The sequence below is a fragment of the Copadichromis virginalis genome, linkage group LG5 (genome assembly GCF_057382275.1).
Source record: "Copadichromis virginalis isolate Kocher_CV1m ecotype Utaka linkage group LG5, C_Virginalis_male_GT1.1, whole genome shotgun sequence".
NCBI lineage: Eukaryota > Metazoa > Chordata > Actinopteri > Cichliformes > Cichlidae > Copadichromis > Copadichromis virginalis.
Window position 1 is genome coordinate 31,543,399 of NC_140622.1, and position 22,594 is coordinate 31,565,992.

The 22,594-nt window shown below is 38.7% G+C and overlaps 3 protein-coding genes and 1 long non-coding RNA gene across 5 annotated transcripts; 3 read left to right on the forward strand and 1 right to left on the reverse strand.

Annotated features, from left to right (window-relative positions):
- Nucleotides 1–565: 565 nt before the first annotated feature.
- Nucleotides 566–7,301, forward strand: dram2b (DNA-damage regulated autophagy modulator 2b). The gene is made up of 8 exons (XM_085457327.1): nucleotides 566–759; nucleotides 3,407–3,581; nucleotides 3,704–3,771; nucleotides 3,878–4,020; nucleotides 4,116–4,293; nucleotides 4,897–4,979; nucleotides 5,233–5,325; nucleotides 5,653–7,301. Exons 2-8 carry the CDS (start codon nucleotides 3,451–3,453, stop codon nucleotides 5,785–5,787), a joined length of 831 nt encoding a protein of 276 aa, XP_085313453.1. The 5' UTR covers nucleotides 566–759; nucleotides 3,407–3,450; the 3' UTR covers nucleotides 5,788–7,301.
- Nucleotides 7,302–9,564: 2,263 nt separating this feature from the next.
- LOC146710074 (uncharacterized) lies at nucleotides 9,565–11,223 on the forward strand. Of its 2 annotated transcripts, none has more exons than XM_085457330.1 (7): nucleotides 9,565–9,965; nucleotides 10,049–10,116; nucleotides 10,194–10,376; nucleotides 10,532–10,551; nucleotides 10,650–10,697; nucleotides 10,778–10,810; nucleotides 10,889–11,223. In XM_085457330.1, the coding sequence occupies exons 1-7, from the start codon at nucleotides 9,805–9,807 to the stop codon at nucleotides 11,048–11,050; spliced, it is 675 nt and encodes a 224-aa protein (XP_085313456.1). In that variant the 5' UTR covers nucleotides 9,565–9,804; the 3' UTR covers nucleotides 11,051–11,223. The 2 variants fall into 2 exon arrangements, with proteins under 2 accessions (XP_085313456.1, XP_085313455.1); XM_085457329.1 differs by having other exon boundaries at nucleotides 9,566–9,965; nucleotides 10,490–10,551; nucleotides 10,889–11,222.
- A 1,971-nt stretch (nucleotides 11,224–13,194) lies between these two features.
- Nucleotides 13,195–22,535, reverse strand: lg5h6orf89 (linkage group 5 C6orf89 homolog). Its single transcript, XM_085457333.1, has 8 exons — nucleotides 21,465–22,535; nucleotides 19,227–19,493; nucleotides 18,778–18,943; nucleotides 17,787–17,935; nucleotides 17,154–17,305; nucleotides 16,559–16,694; nucleotides 16,154–16,277; nucleotides 13,195–15,870 (listed from the first exon to the last, which is right to left on the reverse strand). The coding sequence occupies exons 2-8, from the start codon at nucleotides 19,413–19,415 to the stop codon at nucleotides 15,788–15,790; spliced, it is 999 nt and encodes a 332-aa protein (XP_085313459.1). The 5' UTR covers nucleotides 19,416–19,493; nucleotides 21,465–22,535; the 3' UTR covers nucleotides 13,195–15,787.
- On the forward strand, nucleotides 15,822–17,584 carry LOC146710076 (uncharacterized). Its single transcript, XR_014920529.1, has 2 exons — nucleotides 15,822–15,885; nucleotides 16,138–17,584. It is a non-coding gene; the product is annotated as an uncharacterized LOC146710076 (long non-coding RNA).
- Nucleotides 22,536–22,594: the final 59 nt, after the last annotated feature.

Consider the following 22,594-nt stretch of genomic DNA (forward strand, 5'->3'; position numbering starts at 1 on the left):
TGAGACCAGCAATAGGAGTACACCAGCTGGTGACCTCCTAAGGTAGGTTGTCCATGGGCTACTAAAACTGACTTGAATGAGAAATAAATGGGAATATTTAAGCTGTCACACCAACTATCTGCCCTGTCTATCCTGGTCACTCCAAGTGAAAATCTTAACATCTTCACCTCTGCCACCTCCTGTCTTTAGGTTAGTGCCACTGTCACCAAACCACACATCACAGTAGGTCTCACCAGCATGCTGTAAACTTTTCCTTTTGTGCTTTATGCTGTCCTTGAAATTTGTTTCCACACACGCCACACACACTCTTTTTTTTTTTTTTTTTACCTCTCTTCACACTGTCCATTGCTTTGGAAAATGAAATAAAATCAATAAAGAAAAATAAAATCGAATAACATCACATAGATATTTAATGCATTTAATATTTTAGCTGTTCATGTACTTATTTATGTTTGAGTTTAAGAGCTTTTGAGTGTATGTCCTTAATGCCTTAATGCCTACAAGCTCGCCTGCGAGTCAAAATTCAGGAGGTAAAGTAATATTTGTGGCTTCTGACAGGCGCATGCGCAGTTTTCAGTAAGGAACTCGAATGTTGTAGGCGCTTTAAAAAGTTTATATTATAAATGAGAGTCGGTTCCTTTTTCCGGCGATTACGGTGATTACCGGAGGTCTGAGAAGCTGCTTCGGGGTGTGAAACGAGTGACTGGAGCAGTTTTGTGCGCGCTGGGGGGGTTATGGTCGCAGGAGGACTCGAGTAACGTGAGTGTCATTATGTTGAAGTAGAGAAAAACTGACTTTCTCTCTGCGATTGTTGGTTCCTCGCTGTAGCAGCTGTCTGCTTCAAGATAGAAAACTTTAAAGTAAAGATGTCCTATTCAGCAAATTCATTAGTGAAGGCTACTTAACGAAGCTAACTTTAGCTGGCTAACTAGTTGCTATAAATTTTATGATTTTAGCCATGCTTTAGCCATCTTTTAGCCATGTTTTGTAGACGTCTCTGTCAGTATTTGTTGGCTTTATGTTGCCAGTTTAGCTCCATGCTTTGTTTTGGTCCTTCTGTCTGTAGGTGGCTCTTTATTTTCACGTGTAAATAAATACGTGCGTTCATTTGCAGCTTAATGTGTTGTCAAACGCCTTAAATAGTCTATTTTTACAGTGCACTTTGGTATTGAAACGTCTCCCCTGTGAGATATTTTCACTTTGTTTCGCTTCCTCAGTGAGAACAAGGGAATTTCCTGCACTCATGTTTGTACCCTAACACATTTTTGTCTCTCACGAGTCATGCAGTAACTCACATGGGCTTACCTGGATATTTTCTTTTTAAAAATTCCATCCTGGTGTATTGGTTATTTTTTGTTAAACGAAAGTCTGGTGCTATATCAAAACACATTTTGTATATTCTAAGCTAGCTCCCAGTAAAAATTAGCATTTTTTTGTGCATCTCATCATTATTGTTAAGAGGTTGTGTGAAATAATAATTAAGATCTTATATCATAGTCTTTGTACACTTCTGCATTCCCTCTTTCTCACCTGGTAGCTGTGATTTCACTCATCTACCTGCCCTTCAGTGAAAATGGCATGTTGCACAAAACTGGGCAAAAACAGTATAAACTGTTACCTGTTATTATTCAAGGGTTTTTACTGAAACTTACTTCTTCAAAAGTACGTTTTTAGAAAATAAGTAGCAGAATTTTACTGCAGAATAATCCAAAATACAATACAACTTAATTATATTTGTATATATTTAATAAAATTATTATAATAATTATTGATTTGGGTTTTTGGTGAGGATGCACCTTTAAATCTGTATTATTTTTTTTTTAGTTATATCTAGTAAACTACATTTAATAAAAATGCTGGCCATTGTCTCTATATGTGGGATGGGAGGACTGAGGATAAAAATCATGTCCATGTCGTTATTTGGGTCACACTATTACAAACATGAAAGTGTTGTTCTTTAAACTTTACAGGTAAAAAAAATGACACGATGGCTCTGGGCCACTAAAAAAAAAGTATGCTGGGCATGTTGAACAACCAGCTGCTGGGATATTTTGGTTAATGCTGGTGTATGCGTTTAATTTACTGAATGCTTCTCCTTCTAAAATTGTAATCTAGTTTTGTTATTTCTTAGACATTAAAAGCCATATAACTGACTTTGGCTGTTTTTGTGTGGGGAAGTGTTATGTTGAACAGTGCTTTTATATCAATATAAATATGTTGTTAACTGATTAAGGTTCAGATTAATTTCTTTTAAACATTTCAGAAAGACACAGCTGATGATATTTTGTTTTCTTTAAACAAACTAATAATATCCCGTTTAGACAAAGTAAAGGATGCATTCGAAAAATATCGTATTAATGTTTATTTTCTGTATTAGAAGTACCAAAATTACATTTACTTCCCTGTGAATGTGCATATATACATTTCCTTACTGAATACAAAATGTCTCCTCCATAACTGAAAGGATTCACTTCAGGTCTATTTTAATCATCCTGGTTTACATCATCATTGGACCAGAACAGGTTTCCAAACCAGTTGTGTTGTAACAATGTGTCTCATGAGTTCTTGAACATTTTTTTTACTTCCTGCTTTCAACAGAAGGCTTATGACTCGGTCACAAACAATGATCAAAGCACTTTTTTTTTCAGATCACTTAAATCACAATCTCAAATAGGAGAATGTAACCCCACTTAAACTCTTTCACATGCAAAAACAAACAAAATGATTAGAAACATTCGTCACTGGGTGCATGTACATCTTCACAGTTACTTGTGCATGTGAAAGCATTACTCAGTATCTGGACATATCAGTGTAAAAATACAGTAGAGTTGGGCTGTTTTTAACAAGATATTCACCCTCTTTGGACTCTTAACAAGTTAAAGTTTAATATTTAAAGTTAATGATGTTGTTATGAGATCAAGTCAGGCTGAAATCCAAGCAGAATGGCTTTTTTTTTCTTTTCTGTAACCTAGTTTGACCATCAATATAATAGGATATATGATAGTTTCAATATTGAAACTGCACGTTTAATGGCTGTTACATTAAATAACACATAAAACATCCAAAATTTCAAAAAGTGCTTTTTGGGTAAACTTTAACAGGCCGTGTCATTGTGTGTGACAGGTGGCTGGTCAAAGAATGTTAGAGCATATGAAAGGTCTTGTTTTTACTCACATTTAGATATCAGGCTCACCTTTGCGAGCTGCAAGTCTTCCTGTGTTTCACAGTATAAATGTTCAATTTTATGTTGAGTGGTAAATGTGCTAAAGTAATGTTGCACAATTCCCCAGCTGATTCGCAGATCAGGTGGAAACTGACTTAGAAATTAAATGCATGAAATTATTTAAAAAAAAAAAAAAAAGATGGAGTGCTCTCATAATAATGATGATGCTGATGTTTTGGACAGGGCACAGTGAATCAGCATCAGTGCACACATCCAGTGAGGGCGCCATGTGGTGGTTCCAGCAGGGAATGTGCTTCCTCCCTGCCGCTCTGGTCGTCTGGACGGCGGCGTCCTTCATCTTCCCTTACATCACGGCGGTGGTGCTGAGACACGTGGATCCTTTTGTGCCGTACATCAGGTCTGAACAAACACAGAAGAAATTTAAGTATTTTTGATGTTAAATAATAATTTATTGAACCTTTTGATCTGTTTAAGAAACAAACCAGACTTTTATAAACCAGCATTTGTTTGGTGTTACAGTGACACAGGAACGATGGCACCAGAGAGGTGTGTGTTTGGCATCATGATGGATGTGTCAGCCTTTTTAGGTAACACACACACACGGCTCTATTCTGTAAAAATGGTGTAAACACACAGTCATAACAGTAAAAGTGCTCAAACACATAGTGTAGCTGATGGTTATTGTGCTTGCAGGTATGGCCACGATGTACGTGCGTTACAAACAGGTGGAGGCTCTGTTGGGTGTGGACGATCTCAAACTCCTCAGATTGAACTGCATCGGGCTCTGGGTGGGCTGGACCAGCTCCTTCGGGATGTGCGTAGTGGCCAACTTCCAGGTGTGTGCTGCTGCTGGTCTGGAATCATTTTCTACATGCTCAGGTTCTGACGCATCGATCGTGTTATCAGTGTATCTCTGTGTCTGTTTGAGCAGAAGACCACCATTTTCTACATGCACCTCGTGGGGGCGATTCTCACCTTTGGGTTCGGGGCTCTTTACATCCTGCTTCAGTCGGTGCTCTCCTACTACATGCAGCCCCACATCCACAGCAGGACCATCTACCTGCTGCGCCTCTGCATCGGATTCTGGACCCTGGGCAGCATCTTCAGCAGTATCCTTCGACCCTGTGTAGTCGTCATTTTTGCTTTAATCTAAAACAAGCAGCAAACTCGGGGCCTGAGAATGAAGCCAACAGAAGCAGTGCCTCTTGCTCCTCAGCCAACACACCCAAGTTGGCTGTTTCTTTGGCAAGTGTGCTTATAAAATACTCCAGAATTAGTCAGTTGAGCCATTGCACTGTTTTCATGCCTTTTCAAGCCTCTTTAAAAGTTTATGTTCCATAAAATTCAGTCAGTTACTTGGCAGTAATGTCAACTAACTGATTAATGCGTGTTGCACAAGTGCAGTACATCATGCTGACACGTGCTAGATGATAGTTTAGCAATAACCACCACTAAAGACACATTATACACAAAAATAATAAAAGCATATGCATGAATAGCTGCAAATGCATAAATACAACCCTTTAAAATGTTCTGGTGAAGCATTTAAATCCAGTTTTTCCTGTGAAAATATCACCAGGCAATCAGTCGAAGGGTAAATACCAAGGATGCAAAACATGCGGTCCATAATCGGCAGCTGCATCTGTCTTTTAGTCTGTTTGTTATATCCGATGTCCTGATGACTCTGAAAACAGTCCTCAACAGCCTATCAGTGTTTATATCTTCAGTCATCATGTACACCAGTCTGATAGGTGTCGACGTACCTCGCAAACTTCACTGGACTCCTGGAGAGACGGTCAGTAGTCTTCAGAGTGTGTTAGAAGGTTGAAAGTCATCAAAGTATTTTTTTTTTAGTAGTTCTCAAGTCAAGAAAAATGTGTTTTACTGTATTAATTCTTCAATTTTTAAGGTTTTGTCAGCACCAACAGCCACAGAAGATCTTTGATTTTAGCCAGCAGCTCTGAGCAGATGAACTGCTCCCACTTGGACACAAATACTCTTCATTTAGTATTACCGCAGCATTCAAGCTTGTCCTCTTTTTCCTTCAGGGTTACACGGCTCACATTATCAGCACAATCTCTGAATGGTTTCTGGCCTTCTCCTTCATCAGCTTCTTCCTCACCTACATCAGAGATTTTCAGGTACTCTTTGTTTCACTCACAGCAGCTGCTGAAGGTCTTATTTGACAGATTTACTCGTAACATAACACAATAATGATCTCGGCCTTGCTCCGGGGGCTTAAAAAGGAAAGTCATTTAAGTGGAATCCTTTTTTTCCCTCCCCTTTGACTCAGCTAATAAGTTTCTGTACAGAACAAAGTAGCCCGTGTTGCTTCGGTCTAACTGAAATACCACAAATGATGCCACTGAAGAGTAAAAAAAGAAGAAAGCATTCCTTTTATGTCTGCATTTACAAAGACCCGCTTCCTAATCTTTTCTTCTTTTTTTCTTTCCTTCTTCGTAATAAAGAAAATAAATCTGCGAGCAGAGGTTGATTTGCAGAGCAGTCACCTGTACGACTGGACTCACGGGCACAACCCTGCATCACATCACAACAGTCGCGCACCCTCTGAAGTGTCTCCACTGCTGTCGGGAACAACATGATGAGAACAGGACTTCCTGCACCAATTTCTTTCTTTTTTTTCCCTTTATATTTTAATTTACATTTAAAGGCATTTTATAAAAGGTTTCTGACAGCTGTAGTGGTTCATAAAGAGTCAGTACGCACATACAGTGTCTCCTCCTAACATGTAGTCAGACATTAACGTTCGACTGTTATTCCATTATTTCTTTCTCTACCTCTATAATGTGGAAGTGAATTTAGTTTGAGTCTTAATAATCCACAGCAGGCAGATGTCATAGTAAATATATCACCGAGTCCTGGCAGCATTTATGGTCCCTCCACACTTTTTTTCTGTAGCATGATGAGCAGGAAACCAGAGAGACTAAACGGGTGTTAATATGGTTTTATTTTTTACCATTTTTAAAAGTCTTTTTTTTGCTTTATTTGAGTTTTTGTTATTTTTTTATATAATATGTGTGGTATCTGTAGAAGTTCAGATCAGTACATTCAGTAAACCTGCATGAAAGCTGCTTCAAGCTGGTTGTGTTGACAACTTTGACCAATTCAGTTAGTTAGGGTTGCCATTTGTATTGTTCCAGCTTTTCACTCCTGAAGCAAACATTTAATCTGAATTTGGTGAATAACCTTCTTTGAAATCAATATTACAAATCCGAAGAGTCGCACATCTCAGTTGTCCGTTTTTTATTTTTAGTGTGTGTGTGTGGACTCTTTGTGCCTTTACTCTGAAGACACGTGTTTGACTGGTGGTCCTACTCGCAAAGAGATTATCTTTGTGAACAACAAGGTTATTAATACAGATATAAAGGACATATCTTTAGTTTTAGTCTTTGTTAGTTTGGTCGGATTTGTCAACAAGATGTCTGATGAGGTTTTGGTGCTTTTGTTACTGAGACTTGGATATCTACATGACTGAGACTCACCTGCCTTTACAGTCTTTTGTTTTTATCTAGTCTGATTTTCTTAAATCTGTCTGGTGACTAAAACTTACACATTGAAATGGATAAAAAAAATGAAACTGACATGAGAAAACCTGCTCTGGAAGCTAACCAAAGAAACAAACTTTAAGTAAAAATGAAAATTAACTAAAAAAACAAAAAATTACTCTTGCAAACCACACATTTGAAAACCATCAGACAAACAGAAAAAACACTGAGAATCATGCAGATTGTGAGGCTTTCTTGAGAGAATCCTCCAAATATGTGGGAAAACCAGAGTGCTGGCAGGTATCCCATTACCTTCCTTGTATAGGGTTCGGTGGAGAAAGAAATCAGAATCAGAATACTTTATTAATCCCGAAGGAAATTAGGGTTACAGCAGGCAGCCCGCTAATGGCGCATGCTAAATCAAACTAAATAAAAACCTGTCTGACTGAAGAGAGAAAACTAAGAGGAGAGATTTTTTTTTATTATTATTATATGACCTGGTCAACATGAAGCTTTTGCACTTTTCTGTCAAACTATGTAACCGCTTTGCACTTTTTATCATTACTCTTTCAAAAAAAAAAAAAAAAAAAAAAGGTATTCATGTTCATTTATGAATCATTACTGCTGTTCCTTCAGCAGTCTCTGGAGTCATTAGATGGAAAACTACTGTTTAAATCTAAGTCAGTCTGTTTGTATTTGAGTTGAGCTGCCGGCTTGTTCAGTTCAGCAAACATTAAGTTTCATTCAGTCGTGTTTGGCTGGTGTCAATAAAAAAATAACAATGCAGTTATGTTATCAGAAGCTAACCTGTAGTGTGCCACTGAAATGATTTTGATCACTGAAAGTGTAAAAACATTCCTAAAGAAAGACTTTTATAACTTGGTTTCTAAATAGTAAAATTTTAAAAGAATTTTATCCTTTACATTCTTAGTTCATTGTATCTGTTTTGGGATATGTTGTTTCCTGGTTACTTGCGCTGTTCAGGTCTTGTTGAGGAAAAAAGGTTTACTGTCGGTGTGACACTCTAAAGCGCTCAATTTATTATTTTACTATCTTTAAACAATATATTTTTGTGTCTCCTGACACACTACAGATGGCACTTCCTTGCTGTCAGTTAACATGTGATATGTTCTCATATCATATCATATCTACAAATATATAATCAAACAAATATATAGTCTGAGAACGAGCTTCTAACTTTAAACCCTTGTTTCCCCTCTGTACTGTGGCATCTGATGTGCATTTTTATACAAAAACTAATAAAGCTGCACTTGTGTTTCAGTACTTTACATAAATGTAAACTTCAGTTCTGTCTGTACAAATATTTTGATATAAATAAATATGTAAATATACTGCTGTTTTCTAGTCTTTTTTTTAGTGTTTTATTAAGAGAAAGACTGGGCATGTAAATAATCCTAAATTCAAATCTGAGGGGTTTAACTTCTCATGGTGGAAAAAAAAGCTTTTTAAAAGCTTTCACCACCAGGGGGCAGCATTTTCAGTGTTTTGAGGCTGTGCCACCAAAGTACAGCCCAGGGGCCCGTTCTTCGTACCTCGCTAAGTAGGTTAGCCGGATTAGATTGTTGACGATTTCGCGTGATCCTGGATCAGTCGGTTCCCCGAAGCTCATCCGGGACTTGCTGTCATAGCAACAGAGCCGTAAGCGTAAACCTGCTCGGGAGCAGGTTTACTTTATGTAAACAGGATTAGATCGCGGCCACGCAGGTATGTCCGCTTCATTTATATGAAAGCAACAGCGATAAATAAATAACATCAATGTAACTGAAGATAATGCAGCACTTGAGCCTTTTATTGATGTCACACAGATACATACAGGTCATTTCCTAAAAAAGGGAAATGTACTATTAACATTCTATTACATGTATGTGATTATTACAGATTTAATTCATATTTCAGAGTAGTAATTGTAAATTACTTCGTGTAATCAAGATGAGAGACCACGGCTATAAAAGCCAAGGTGGATTTGGGAAGCCTGTCGCAGCCATGTCCTGTCCGTATACGCGACCAACCCATTGCGGAAGGTGCAAGATTGATAAGGAGAGTCCTCAGAATTCAGCATATATTGCGGGACAGACAGGATCCTTTAGCTCAGCGCGACAGTGTGCTCATAGAGAGATATCGATATTCCCGTGAGGGTATTATTTACTTAACCAACTTGTTGACGAGGGGGTGCAGGACCACCACCTGTCTTTTTTTCCTCTGCCCTTTTCTTGGTTGCTGTTATGAACAAACTAACAGAGTATTACAGGCCAGTATTACCTTGCCAAGAGACGCAAAGCAATCTAAGAGATAAATATTACCATTCTGTAGAATACTCCTGTATTCCACTTTTACTTGTTCCCATGTTCTTGTGGGTCCTGTTGTGGCTCTAATGTGAAAGGGGATATAATATAACATATTATAATATAATATAATGCCATATGATATTGGACAATATAGTGTCATATGATAGATCTACCCTACCGCCTACTGGTGTTGGCCAGAGGGGCCGATGGCGCGATATGGCAGCCTGGCTACAACCGTAGCTGCCTCCACCAGTGTGTGAATGTGGGAGTGAATGAATAGTGGTATCGTAAAGCGCTTTGGGTGCCTTGGAAAGCGCTATATAAACCCAATCCATTATTATTATTATTATTAAATTACCTACGAGTTTGATTTGTCAGCAACTTTCTGCCAGCCCTCTCTCCTTGCTTTTGCAGCCTTTGCAGTGTTCTCTTGCGTTTTAATTAAACTCTGAAACTCCTGAAATCCCTCACTCATGAGTTCTTGCTCTGCTGCCGGAAAATACCGAGCACGCCCCTTCGACATTTTCGCCGACCAATCAGCGGGTTGCCGATCAATGTTTCTACTATCGATGCGTAGCCCCTTTTACGACACCCAGTGATGTCACATTCCTGCGTCCAGCTGTAGTAATCGTCAACAGCAGGTGTGTTCGGGGAACCGGATTAGCGAGCTCACGGTTAGCGCGATGATTTGATCTTGGATGTGTCATTTGATCTTGGATGTAGTAAGCGACGTACGAAGAACGGGCCCCAGGGGCTACGCATCGATAGTAGAAACATTGATCGGCAACCCTTTGATTGGTCGGCGAAAATGTCGAAGGAGCGCGCTCGGTATTTTTCGGCAGCAGAGCAAGAACTCTTGATTGAGGGATTTCAGGAGTTTCAGAGTGTAATTAAAACGCAAGGGAACACTGCAAAGGCTGCAAAAGCAAGGAGAGAGGGCTGGCAGAAAGTTGCTGACAAATTAAACTCGTAAGTAATTTATTATATTATATGACATCATATCATATTATATTATATCATATTATATTACATTATATCCTCTTTCACATTAGAGCCACAACAGGACCCACTAGAACATGGGAACAAGTAAAAGTGAAATATAAGAATATTCTACAGAATGGTAATATTTATCACTTATATTGCTTTTAGTCTCTTGAAAAGAGACCCTGAAATAATCTGTTTGTTTGTGTATAACAGCAACCAAGAAAAGGGCAGAGCAAAAAAAGACAGGTGGTGGTCCTGCACCCCCTCGTCACACCCCGGCAGAGGAGCTGGCCCTAGGGTTGAATGCCACCAGACCCATTGTTGAGGGCATCCCTGGGGGCAGCTCTTCCTTAGACCAGCAGCCGGGGCGCAGTAGCAGCAGCACCTTCATAACTGGTAAATGAGCTCATAATTCTATTTGTACAATGTAAAATATTTGGTTGTTGCCTTAATTAACATGCTTTTTGTACTTTGACATTTATTGACATTGTGGGGTTTTTTGTGTGTAGTTTTACATAACACTCCATCACTTTTACCTGTTCCCATGCAAGGGGTGACTGAAGCATGCACAGTAAGTTGGGAGATATATATATCTTTTTTTTTTTAATTATTTAGACCAATAGGCTGTACCACATCCCTTTGTAACACCATTTTGTTTCCATTGCACAGGACAGTGACGCAACCCTGTCAGATGACTGTGGTTTGGAGGAAGTCCCTGTAAGTTCATGCAAAATTTGGCCTGAATTTCTATCTACTTGTGTACTTCTATGTGTTTCTGACTGCAGTATGATTTGCAGGCAAAGAGACCGGCAGAGAGGCCTGATACAGAGGTGGGCAGTGTTGTAATTAATTTTACTTCCTATATGACATGTATTGACCGTTAAATGTTGTCTCTACAATTGAAACAGGGTGACATTCGTTTGCTCTATAAGAGAAGTCTCCAGCAAAAAATGGAGTATACTGAGCTGAAGAAACAAAAGCTTCTAAGTGAAATCGAACTTCAAGCTCTAATGAGGCAAAAACTTCAACTAGAAATCGAGTTGCTTCAAAAGGAACTTCAGAGTACGTGACACAGTATATATGATTTTTTTTTTTCCAGGCAAATGATGACTGGCTTTTTTTTGATGAGACAGAAAAAGATGCTCAAATAAATTTCAATGAAAAATATGTTTTGTCATGTTTTTAATATTCGAAATTGTGTTGCACAATTCCCTTCCCAAATCCACCTTCGCTTTTATAGCCGTGGTCTCTCATCTTGATTACACAAAGTAATTTACTATTACTACTCTAAAATATGAATTACATCTGAAATAATCAAATACATGAAATAGAATGATTAATAGTACATTTCCCTTTTTTTTAGGAAATGACCTGTATGTATCTGTATGAAATCAATGAAAGGATCAAATACTGCATTATCTTTAGTTACATTGATAATATTTATTTATGGTAAAACAGTGGTAAAATATCGCTGTTGCTTTCGTATACATGAAGCGGACATACCTGAGTGGCCGCGATCTAATCCTGTTTACATAAAGTAAACCTGCTCCCGAGCAGGTTTACGCTTACGGATCTGTTGCTATGACAGCAAGTCCCAGATGAGCTTCGGAGAACCGAACGATCCAAGATCACACGAAATCGTCAACAATCAAATCCAGCTAACTTACTTAGCGAGGTACGAAGAACGGACCCCAGATTAATATGCTGCTGAGGCAGAGCCCAGACGAAGCATATAGTATAGCTTTTATTTTGGAAAGAGCCATTTCTCTGTAATAAACTCTCATGGGTGATTTCTCGATCAGATAGATTAGGTTTAGATTATTATTTTATCCCTTTGTTGTTTCAGCAACATTAAATTTAAAAACTGTAAGTTTGAGTTAAAATGTATATTTATAATTTTAATAAATGACAAATTAAAAAAGCGTGAATATTTTTTTGTATCGAAAAAATATCGAACCAAACCGTGAATTTTGTGTATAGTTGCACCCCTAATATTAATACTGCGTAGATGCAGGGGAAGGATTATTTACTCTTGTGGGGCAAAACGTTTAATCAGAGATTTCCAGAAAGACAAAGCTGCTTCTTCCAGCTCCAGCTGATGATTCTAACCTGCAAAGAGTTTAACACATGCTGTGACTTGGAAGTAACATAATATTGAAACAATGACCAATCCACACTTACCAAACCACAAAGCCTCTGTTGATGTTCTGTACTTCCTCTGGGTCTGAGGTCAGATTATATCACTGATGGCTGGATAAATATTGTAAGAACTTGTGTGGTTAGTATCGTGAATCACTGACTTCAAATGTACATTTTGTACACGCAAACTATTGGAGACACCAAAAAGTAAATGTCAGAAAGTGAGATTTACTACATCACTGCTCTTTGCATTAGTTAGCTATAAACTGCACAGCTAATGTAAGTCTACTTCTCCTGTAAGGTCCTTCAAAGGTACCACAATGTTGTAAAACGGGCCAAATCTGAATTAAATAATGGATTTAAAGCAGGATTATTTGGATGTGACATGTAGAGCAGTTTTCTTGGCAAACCTTACAAATGCTTAAATGTTGACAAAATATTTAAATTAGACCTATTAATCATACTCATTTTTACTTTCTTTCATATATATTCAGAGGTTATGTACTAGTATCTCTGGGTTAAGGTTTTCAGACTTAACTTTTCCTTTCCTACTGTTAATTTTTCAGTCTAATTCTAAAACCTTTTAAAGTTTTTTGATTTTTGAAACTAGATTTAGGCCATTGGTCTGGAAATACATGTATTCAGTTGCAGTGATGTCATCTCCTAATATGGGAATTTAAGGCCCAGAAGCCCCACCCATCTGCTGTTCTGTTTTGGAGGGGCAGCCAATCAGAAGACTGTTGGTTCAGATGGATAGGATTCAAAATAGAGGCTGAACTGATCCGGTGTAGTACAACAATGAGGATTATATTTAACTGTGAATCATCCAAGCTACTCTAGTGCAGTTCAAAAATGACTTTTGGAGATGACAATGAGCATACCAGATCACCTGTAGTTATTCTATTTTGTCTGCCACCCTTTCTTCTGGATAAGCAGAAGAAAATGGGTGGATGGGCTTTTGTCTGCAAGACTTTTTTTTGTTTTGTTTAATTTTCTTCACAATTCCTACAATTCCCCATAAAGTTCAGACTCAACTTTTTAACTTTTAAACAAAGTGTCCACACAGATGGAAGCATATAATACACGATAAGTTTTAATTTCCTCATAAAAGTGTTACATCTCTATGCAAAGCAAACATTTCAAAAGATGCAGCCCCTGACTTAGCTTCAGCTGCTTTGCTGGAAATGTAAAACTCTTAAACAAGCTGAGGGAGTTCATCTTTAAAATGCAGAAACTTTGGCAAACTTACTTGACATTATTCAGACTTTTAAACCCTGATAAGCACAAAATATATCCTCCGCTCTTGCTCTGTCTGTGCTAATGATCCCATGTAATAATCAAAAATATAATATTACAACACTTTATTATTAAAATTAATGGTTCAATTTCTATACAGCCATAACAATAAATAGCGACAATGAAATTAGAGAAGCAGCTTTTGTCTGTGTTATCAATAAAATGTCTCCCGTCTGCTGCTGTGTGGTGCCTTAGTGTTGCAAACTGGATGTTAAAGGGCCAGCTCACCCATATATTCTCTCACAGGTCTAAAACTTGTGTTGAGGCAGAGATGGCTCATAATCTAATAATCAGGTTAAAAACACTTTTGTAAAATGCTAAAATGTGACCAAAAAAAGAAAGTTTAAAAACTTTTTCAAGAGAGTTTGAAAAGAACGAGAATCGCAGTGTTATGTTTACATTTGGCAAAAACATGAGCCAAAACAATTCATTTAAATTAAGCCTTTCCCAATTTTCCTTGTTTTCCACCATATTTATTGTTAAAATGAAGGATGCTCACATTAAAAGTGGCCAATTTTCAAATAAGGATGCCTATATATATATCCACATGTCATTTTCATTTCTTCTACTCTAAGATCTCTATGATGTCAGTAAGAAGGGGTAGGGCTGTGCGATATGACCAAAATCTCATATCCCGATATAAGAATTCTATCGTCCGATAACGATATAAATCACAAAAATGTAACATTTTCTGTAAATTCTGAATCTCGGGCAGCTCAACTTGCGGGAAGTGTTTCCAGGCGGGCGTTGCGTACCTGGACTCGAGTGTTTTAACTGATGCATGAAACTATACTTTTTTTAGACATTTATTTTTTAGCGCCTGACGGCTCGTTTTTGCTTCTCATCCGTAAATACTCTAGATCTTTCACGTGATTCAGTTTATTTTGAAAAGTCTCAACAGGATCTTGAGCTTTATTGTGAAAGGTTTATGTGGAAATAACGACAACGCATAAAAACAAGCGCTTGTCTGTCTGTAGTGTGGTTATATTAAATATAAGAGAAAGAGAGAACTTTAAGAAATTAATATAACCACTACAGTGACCATAATGAAAAAATATTGCCGTAAACAGTTTATTTTGTGACACCACGAAACAAACAATAGCGTAAAATGCAACGATAGACGTTTTTTATAACATCATCATCCGATATATATCGTTATATCGAACAGCCCTAAGATGGGGTAACTCTAATATCCTCTTACTGATACTAGAACATAATGGGTCCACTTTGAAAAAAATTACCCAAAATACAGAAAAACTAAAACGCAGTTCAAATGACAGACTGTTTTAGGTACTACGATATGTAACTGAGAATATCATAGTTTTAAAATTTGGGGTGAACTGTCCCTTTAACATAATCAAAAGAACCAAATAAAGGGCAGAAGCGTCACAACAGATGGCAATTATTTTCTTTTGTTTCTGGGTTTGCTCCTGCACTGAGCAGCTCGATGAGTTTTTCCTCTCAGCACCATCTGAGTTTGTTAGCGGCTGGAAGTTCTGATCATAGTCCGGCTCTTTTACCACATCCACATGAATCCAAATGACGCCAAAGTTCCTTTAAAGTTCCCAGAAAGTGCAAAAAAGCAGGTGTTAGAGGGAGAAGAAGAACGGGAGCTGTGGGTCATCCCCTGCGTTGCTACTGGTTCTACTTTGATTACTCCCAGTTTCATTTTAGATCAATCAGCTATTACAGATTAAAAAGCCACAAAGTTTAAGTGAATCCAGCCTGGGGTCGGCTGCACACGGCCAATATACAAAGCACTAATTTTGTATCTCATTGTTCTTCCGTTGTACATGGTGCTTGGGTTGTCTCTGGCTGACCAATCAGCTGTGAATCAATATCTGAAACCACAAGTCTCTTAAGAGGACTCCATTTAAAAGTCATTTTTCATAAATTTGACCCTCATCACTGTGAAGAGTCACACATGAAGACATTTTTCTGGCTTTGACACAAAATATAACTTTGTTTTCTCCAACCAACAAGGACAACAGCAGATATTTTAAAATCACTGAACGAGTCGGAGGTGTTGGCGGTGATTCAGAGACCTGGGACCGGGCACACTAAAGAGAAACAAAGATTTCTTTTGTTTGTTCTTTTTTTATCTAGATATCTGTGTGGAGCTATGGCACGAGATTACGTTCAGCTGGTAAACTAAATGAGTCACTTTTCAGTCCTCAAACCTCCATGTGTGCAGTTGTTCCAGCTCTCTGAGGATGATGTAAGGAAAGAAGGGGTACCAGGAAAAAGTAATAATAATAAAAGGTTGGGACTTTGTAAGGCATCAGTGGGCGGAGCTGGAGCAAGGCAGATGATCTCCATGTCACGCCTCAGTCCTGAACTCCGCCCTTCTTCTCTTGGCGCCTCCTGAAGTTTTAAAATGTCGACCCGCCACAGATGATGTTCTGGCCTCGACCCGGAAAGAGCTCCATCTGCCAGTACCGGGGGTCAGCGTACACTGTGCAGGTCAAAGGTCAGAGGGGACAACAAATCATCAATAGGTGCTCAGTGTGGCTTCAGCAGCTACACAAAACATTAACTGCTTTGATTTTAATTTGTCAGATTAAACATTAATTTATTAATGTTTAATTTGACAAATTAAACATTAATGAATTAATAAACTATATAAAGTCCTAACAACAAAAACTATATTTTAACTTTAAAAAAAAATAAAAAAAAATAATTATCTGTATTTCATCTGCTGTCCATGTGTAAAAATGTGCAGGTGCAGCAGGTGTTACCCATGTCTCCCGGCGTCAGCCACAGGTTGAAGGAGCTGCAGTGTTTCTGGCAGCGCTGAACGGGCAGAACTCGAACAGTTGGCAGCCCCTCGCCCACCACCAGCCAGCCCAACACCCTGACACCCTGAAACCCAAACGGCAGCTTACAACAAAGAAAGCTGAAAGGTGTGTTTTTGTAGTTAAATATTATCGAGGACAAAACGTCACTGAGGCGCTACAATCACAACTGCACAACCTCACACTTCAGCTGCTTTAACTTAATACTACTACTACTACTACTAATAATCCATTTTTTTCTTTATTTTTACCGTTTTTACTGTTTACTCTCTGCATCCATAACGATAATTAGCGTGGTGTTTCCTCCGCGATTGGAATATGAACAAATATGAACACAGTTGGACTCACCTTGCTCTGAGAGTTTGTGCTGTGGGTGACCAGGCAGCGCTGCAGGATGGTCCCGGCGCTGTCCAGCAGAGGGCAGAGCTCAGCCTTCGGGAAGAGCCACCTCAGCACCTTCTCCCTGGTCCCAGAGCTGAACCGCCTACAGGGACAGAAGTAATATGCACAACTACAACCACACAGACTGTATCCAGATATAATTAATGGTCACAGTGATGTCAGCTATTGGTTTTTAACGTCCAGTTTTAGGGTCATAGGGTCAGCGATCTGACAATTACAAGGCTGGCTCGCTCTAAAACCTACTCTAGCATAGGGTGGACTTAACTTCCTCTTTTGAATGTAATTGAGACCACAATTTACGAAGGTCAAAGATCACAGGGGTAGTACAAAGATTTGTCTAAAAGTGTAGTAAGTATACTTTTTACAGGTAGATGTGTTGCACCCAGCATTTTATTTATTACACAGTATGCGTCCGCATGTAGATGTTTTAGTGGCACAACAATCTGATTCTGACCTCTTCAAGTATTAAATTAGTAAGTATTTTCCAGTGGTTTGGGTTAGTACTGAGCAAATGGAGCACTACTTTAAAAATGCTAAGTACCAGAGCAACGTGAAGTTGGCAGGTCCCTGAGGGAGGCCGAGATTGTGGTTGTGCAGACCGTCCTCCTCCTCCAGCAGAATGGACATGGAGCCCGAATGAGCCAGGTAGAGCTCCTCGAGCTGCTGCCGCTGGACGCTGAGGGACTCCCCGCCCTAGAGAGAGCAGCATGGACAAATGGAAATAAAGATGAACAAACTGTTTTGTTTTGTTTTTTTATTCAAACTGAATACTGTTTACAGGGCATGTGATTTTACAGGTCTGCTGTTGACTTTTTCCTAGTGTGACAAGTGTCTTACACACATTCTTTATCTCTTGAGATCTGTGTGAGCGGCTCCCACAATATGCATGCGTCATTTGTTCAGCACAGTAGATGCAGTTATCATGATGATCTTAAGTTTTTGAAGTGTTTGTAGTAATAAATAAATAAATTCTTTGGAAAGGAAAATGCTCACGTGCACATTTCAGAAAGACAGAGGCTACGCTAATAACAGAGTCCAAATTAAACAAGTCAAATCCTTTAAATGGCACCACTGGCACACACGGTGGTGTTTACAGACATTTTAAACAGGTTCTCTATCAGGAATATGACACAAGGCTCTTTAGATGGCCACCGTGACAGCGTTGACCTCTGACCTTCAGCAGGACAAGCTGAGGACCTCGTCGCAGAGTGACAGTCCCTCTGAGGCTCTCAGGGACTTCCAACACTGAGGAAATCTCCGCACAGCCTGAACAGTTGACTAGATTTTGCCTGAGAGCGCCGGCGCTCCACCACTCATGGAAACCTGCAGCACACAAATAAACACTTAAGAAATGCATATTTACAGGCTGGTCTGAAACAAACAAACAAACAAACAAGCTTTGGGCTCTAAGGATAGCTTCATTCTTGACAGAGCTGTCAGTGCTGTGCTACTGGAAAGTGAATTTCCCAGAGGAACCCACCCGAGGGATTAATAAAGTTTCATCTAATCTAACTGCATGGGTTGATTTAATTTCTCCTAAATAAGTCACCTGTTTGGATTTCTTTTAAAGACCTATAGTCTGACGGATGTCATCTCCACTAACTCGAGTCATTGAAGTGGTTAATGTTTATGGTGCCTTTAGGGACATTTTTACTGGAATTAGTTTACTGCCCTAAAATTCTAGTATGTTTTATTTTACTTTGTTTGTTACAGTGATTAGCAGATAGCACTGTCTGTGCACTGCCCCGTAAAGTTTATGCATACAGCTTACAGGTAGGCACTCAAGTCAAAGATGTTATAATGATGAAACAGTTTTATTAAGTGTCCCTGCAAGTAACAGCATGCATAAACACAGGTCTGCCCCTAAGCAGAGATGCAAAAAAAAAAAAAAAAGTGTTTCTCCTTTTTGGTTTCAGTTTTTTCTCAAATGGAGAACAAGTTTACGGAACAGTCATGTTTGCTGCTGCACACAAACGTCAAATTTAATTTAAACTGAAACGTCAAATATCTTCTGGATTGGCATATCCCAACTACAGCTCTCTGCTGAGGTGCTGAAATGAATCGTGCAATCCTAGGGTAATAAGGACTTTCTCGTTAGTAGGAAACATTGGATTTTGTTTGTGTACGCATGTTTGCGACAGAACAAAAACTGAAACAACTCACACCTTGCAGGTTGTACTTCTTGGCGATGGGTAGGGAGAGCAGGCGGACATGGCTGAGAGGGGACGACCAGTTATAGCAGCCCAGATTGACCAGTCCCAGCTGGGGAGCATTCTGGGGGTAGGTGAAGGCCAGCACCACCACCAGCAAGAAGCCAACAGCCACCACAAACTGAAGAGACAACACAAAGACTTTGCAACTCAGACAAATGTCTCCTTTATCAGGACAGCACATGAATAACCGTCTGTGAAGCGTAAACCTATTTTAGAGCAACAAAAAGAGCTGAGTCTTCTACAAAGTAAACTTATTGGATTTTCACACTTTAAATCTATCTTAAAACAGTCTTTCAAACTAATTACCAACACTACTGAACTAAAATTAAAACTAAGCCTCTCTAGTGTCAAAGGTCTTCAGTATTAATCTGTTTCAGCAATGTAGTAATTTATATGTGGACCTTGATGGTGGCTCTCAGGATGGGAAACTGTGGGGGCTCTCTTCTGGGCTCGTTGGTCTCCAGGACCTGCTTGATGAACCTCTCGATCTCCCTCTCCGACATTCCGTAGCGGTAACCCGACTGACGGAGGATGTCGATACTCTCGGACAGTTTATCATAAATACACGGCTCGCTCATCGTTGTCCCCATGATGCCGGCAGTGGCGACAGCTTCTTAGTCAAACGTGTCGAATTTCGGTTGCTAAAAGCTCTTGGAGCATGGCGTCACCTGTGAAATAAACCAAGGGTCAGCTGACATGTCACAGCTTTCAGCACTAGCAAGTTACCATCACTGAAGGTGCAGATGATGTGGAAATACTTCTATGTTTAATCTGAATGTGGCTGAAGGTTGCCCACTTGGCCACTCACACAAACATGTTTGTTCTTCCAGACACTGTCACAAATCTTTCAAATGAATTTCTGGCTTTCATAACTAAAACATATTTTACAATATCATCCTTACTATCATCTTGATTTGTGAGATTAATACGCTGGATTTATTATCGTCATGCACAGTTGCAAAAATTATTTGACTTATTAGATCAGCTCTGCATGACTCTCAAAAGGTCCAGTACAAGTCGCAACTTGTACTCTACAAAAACTACTATAGAGCATCATTTATTAATAAACTTAAAGAAAATGGGGGTGCACCTTCTTTGACATAAAAATGCATACACTCTGACCAAGCCACAGCTTTTATTGATTTTTAAGAAGCTCGGTTGAGATCATCTGTGTGCCATATTCTCTTGTGTCAGTTCTACACGGACTTTGGCACCAGTTACAGATAACTTTGCAAAACAGCCCTGTTTTGATAACATGAGGTTGGTGGCAACATTTACATTTGCAGCACTTCAAAAATGCCCGTTAAGAATGTTGCATGTATAATTTTTGAACTTCTTTTTCCTTACAGCAAGAATTAAAAACCCCACAGTGACAAGTACTTCTTTTACCATTCATTTCAAATGAAGGGTATATGATCTCTAAAGTCCTGTTCACAGACTTTCGAGATTTCGAACATTTAAATAGGTTCTCTTCACTATTTACTTGTGTATTTGTTTGTTTATTGCTATCTGATCATAATGAAACAAGTGGTTCTTTCCAAAAGAAAGGGTGCAGGCCAAAGCAATGGCTTGCATACGATGCACCCCACATACATAAAACAAGGTTTAACCATCCAGAAAGTAACATTACAACAGAAAATATTACCAGATAGCCACAGTGTCAAAGCTGGAATCTGAGACTTGCACTTGTGGATCAAGACAATAATTAGAAACATGCAACCAAAACGTCCAAAAAAACAAAACAAAAAACATTAAAAAGGTTTTGAAGTATCCTAGGCAAAGTCCAGGCTTAAGATGTTTTGGTTTGACCTTAAAAAGGCTTTTTGTGCTTGAAAACCCAGAATTAAAACAATTTTGTCAATAAGGGTGGGCCACGGTGATGTGAAACACTCATTGCCAGTCATCACAAATGACTGCAAAGACAGCAGCTCTTGCTGCCAAGAGTGGCAAAAACAATCAGCTTTAGGGCAATTACTTTTTACAAAGGGTCAGGCGGGTTTGTGTAGCTTTTTCAGTTTATAAGTTAAACCATCATTTAAAAACTGTATGTTTTATTGACTTGGGTTTCATTTGTTTAATATTAAAATTTAAAAACAAAGTAAAACACATCAAAAAGGAAAAAAAAAGTGGACCCACACAGACTGTCCAGTGTAGGTAAACTGATAAATATTTCTCACTTATTTATGTTCCATAATAATATCTATACGAAAATAAAACGACAAGCTACTATTACATATTACAGTGCAAATTCAGTTTCAGTGCGAACGTAATATCAGACTGAGACTCGGGAGTTAAATCCCCACAGTGTTTAGTTCTGCTTTTCACTCGTCGTTGTAAATAACAAGTAAGAGTTGACGCTCATGTTGGTGTCTAACGTTCAGGAAACTAGTTTTCTCTCCTTTTTATCTTTAATAACTACGATCAGTGCAGCTGCTACGGCCAGAAAACGCATGTAAATGTTAAATATAACACTACCTAATTTATTCGTTAATTTGACTAAAGCATAAACCCATCATATTATTTGATATTAATAAAAACAAAACCCCAAAACGTTTTTACCGTCCTGCCAGCAGCAGCATACTGACAGGTTAGCTCGTCTCTGCGAGCTTTCACATTACGAGCAGAAACCTCAAACTCACCTCAAAGCGAGATCCACCACTCAAAAAGTTTAATTTTCCATCCCCGGTGTTTTTAAAAATAAATTAATAAATAGGGTTTTTAAAAGTGACCTAGCTAGGTAGCTAATGAGCTACATTCGCCTTCTCTTCCGCTTCTACCTTTTCTTCTTCTTTATTGGGCGAACGTCAAAAAAGCGCCACCAGCTGGTATGGAGTTTGGGTCTGGATTTAAATATTGCATTATCCATCAATTCTCTTCGGGGTCGCTGGAGTCTATCCCAGCTGTCTTAGGGCAATTTTGGAATCGCCAATTAACCCGCCCCCAACGTATTCGGACTGTAGGAAGAAGCCTGAGAGAACCAACGCAAACGGGGGAGAAGATGTAAAAACTCCTGATGGTGGAAGTGAACTCAGGACCTTCTATGCTGTGAGGAAACAGTGCGAACCACTTAACTCCAGAAATATACGCAAATAGTTATACAGTACAACACTTTCACCCAAAAATTTTACTGAAGCAAAAATATATTATTTAAAAGTAGTGTATTCATAAGATAATGAAACATACTGAAACCACTTTGCACAAACTCGTTGCTTTGTAGCCAACCAAAAAGCAGAAGCGGTACCAAAACACAGAAAATTAACGAATAAGAGTGGTGAACGTTCACAGGAACTCCCGCCTCCTATTTCCGTTTCTTGTGCAACCATGAAACGGCATCGACATCGAGCTGCGTCAAGCTATCAAAGTAACCGAGTGAAGACGCTGCAAAGAGGAGGAAGTTAAAATAATGGGATTTTATTTAATGTATTGCACAATTTGTTTTGGCTGCAGAAGTCCCAGATTTTTGTGATAAAGAACATATTCCATTATCTTACTTAAACTAATTAACAGAAACCTGAAGTTTTTACCCTGTAAAGTCTAAGACATCATTACTGGTGACCCTAGTCCTATGATATTTTTTTACATTGTTACTTTATTTATCTGTTGCTTTTTCTCTCCCCTTGACAATCAGAGGACAAAAACCGCTATCAGTCCGACTGATAAAAATCCAAATATATGTGCATTTTATATACTTTTTTAGAAAATAATCCACTTTATATGAAGCAATGCTTATCATTGCGATGGTTGTGAAAAGCTTTTAATTTGAACGTCT

Excerpts from the sequence above, each read along its gene's own strand:
- dram2b (XM_085457327.1), top strand. The coding sequence starts at position 3,451 with ATGTGGTGGTTCCAGCAGGGAATGTGCTTCCTCCCTGCCGCTCTGGTC. Across the intron at positions 3,772-3,877 it reads GGATGTGTCAGCCTTTTTAG|GTATGGCCACGATGTACGTG; the intron begins GTAACACACACA and ends TTGTGCTTGCAG. Across the intron at positions 4,980-5,232 it reads ACTGGACTCCTGGAGAGACG|GGTTACACGGCTCACATTAT; the intron begins GTCAGTAGTCTT and ends TTTTTCCTTCAG.
- LOC146710074 (XM_085457329.1), top strand. The coding sequence starts at position 9,805 with ATGTCGAAGGAGCGCGCTCGGTATTTTTCGGCAGCAGAGCAAGAACTC. Across the intron at positions 10,698-10,777 it reads GTGGTTTGGAGGAAGTCCCT|GCAAAGAGACCGGCAGAGAG; the intron begins GTAAGTTCATGC and ends TATGATTTGCAG. Across the intron at positions 10,811-10,888 it reads CAGAGAGGCCTGATACAGAG|GGTGACATTCGTTTGCTCTA; the intron begins GTGGGCAGTGTT and ends CAATTGAAACAG.
- lg5h6orf89 (XM_085457333.1), bottom strand. The coding sequence starts at position 19,415 with ATGGGGACAACGATGAGCGAGCCGTGTATTTATGATAAACTGTCCGAG. Across the intron at positions 18,944-19,226 it reads TCCTGAGAGCCACCATCAAG|TTTGTGGTGGCTGTTGGCTT; the intron begins GTCCACATATAA and ends TTGTCTCTTCAG. Across the intron at positions 16,695-17,153 it reads GCCAACTTCACGTTGCTCTG|GCGGTTCAGCTCTGGGACCA; the intron begins GTACTTAGCATT and ends CTGTCCCTGTAG.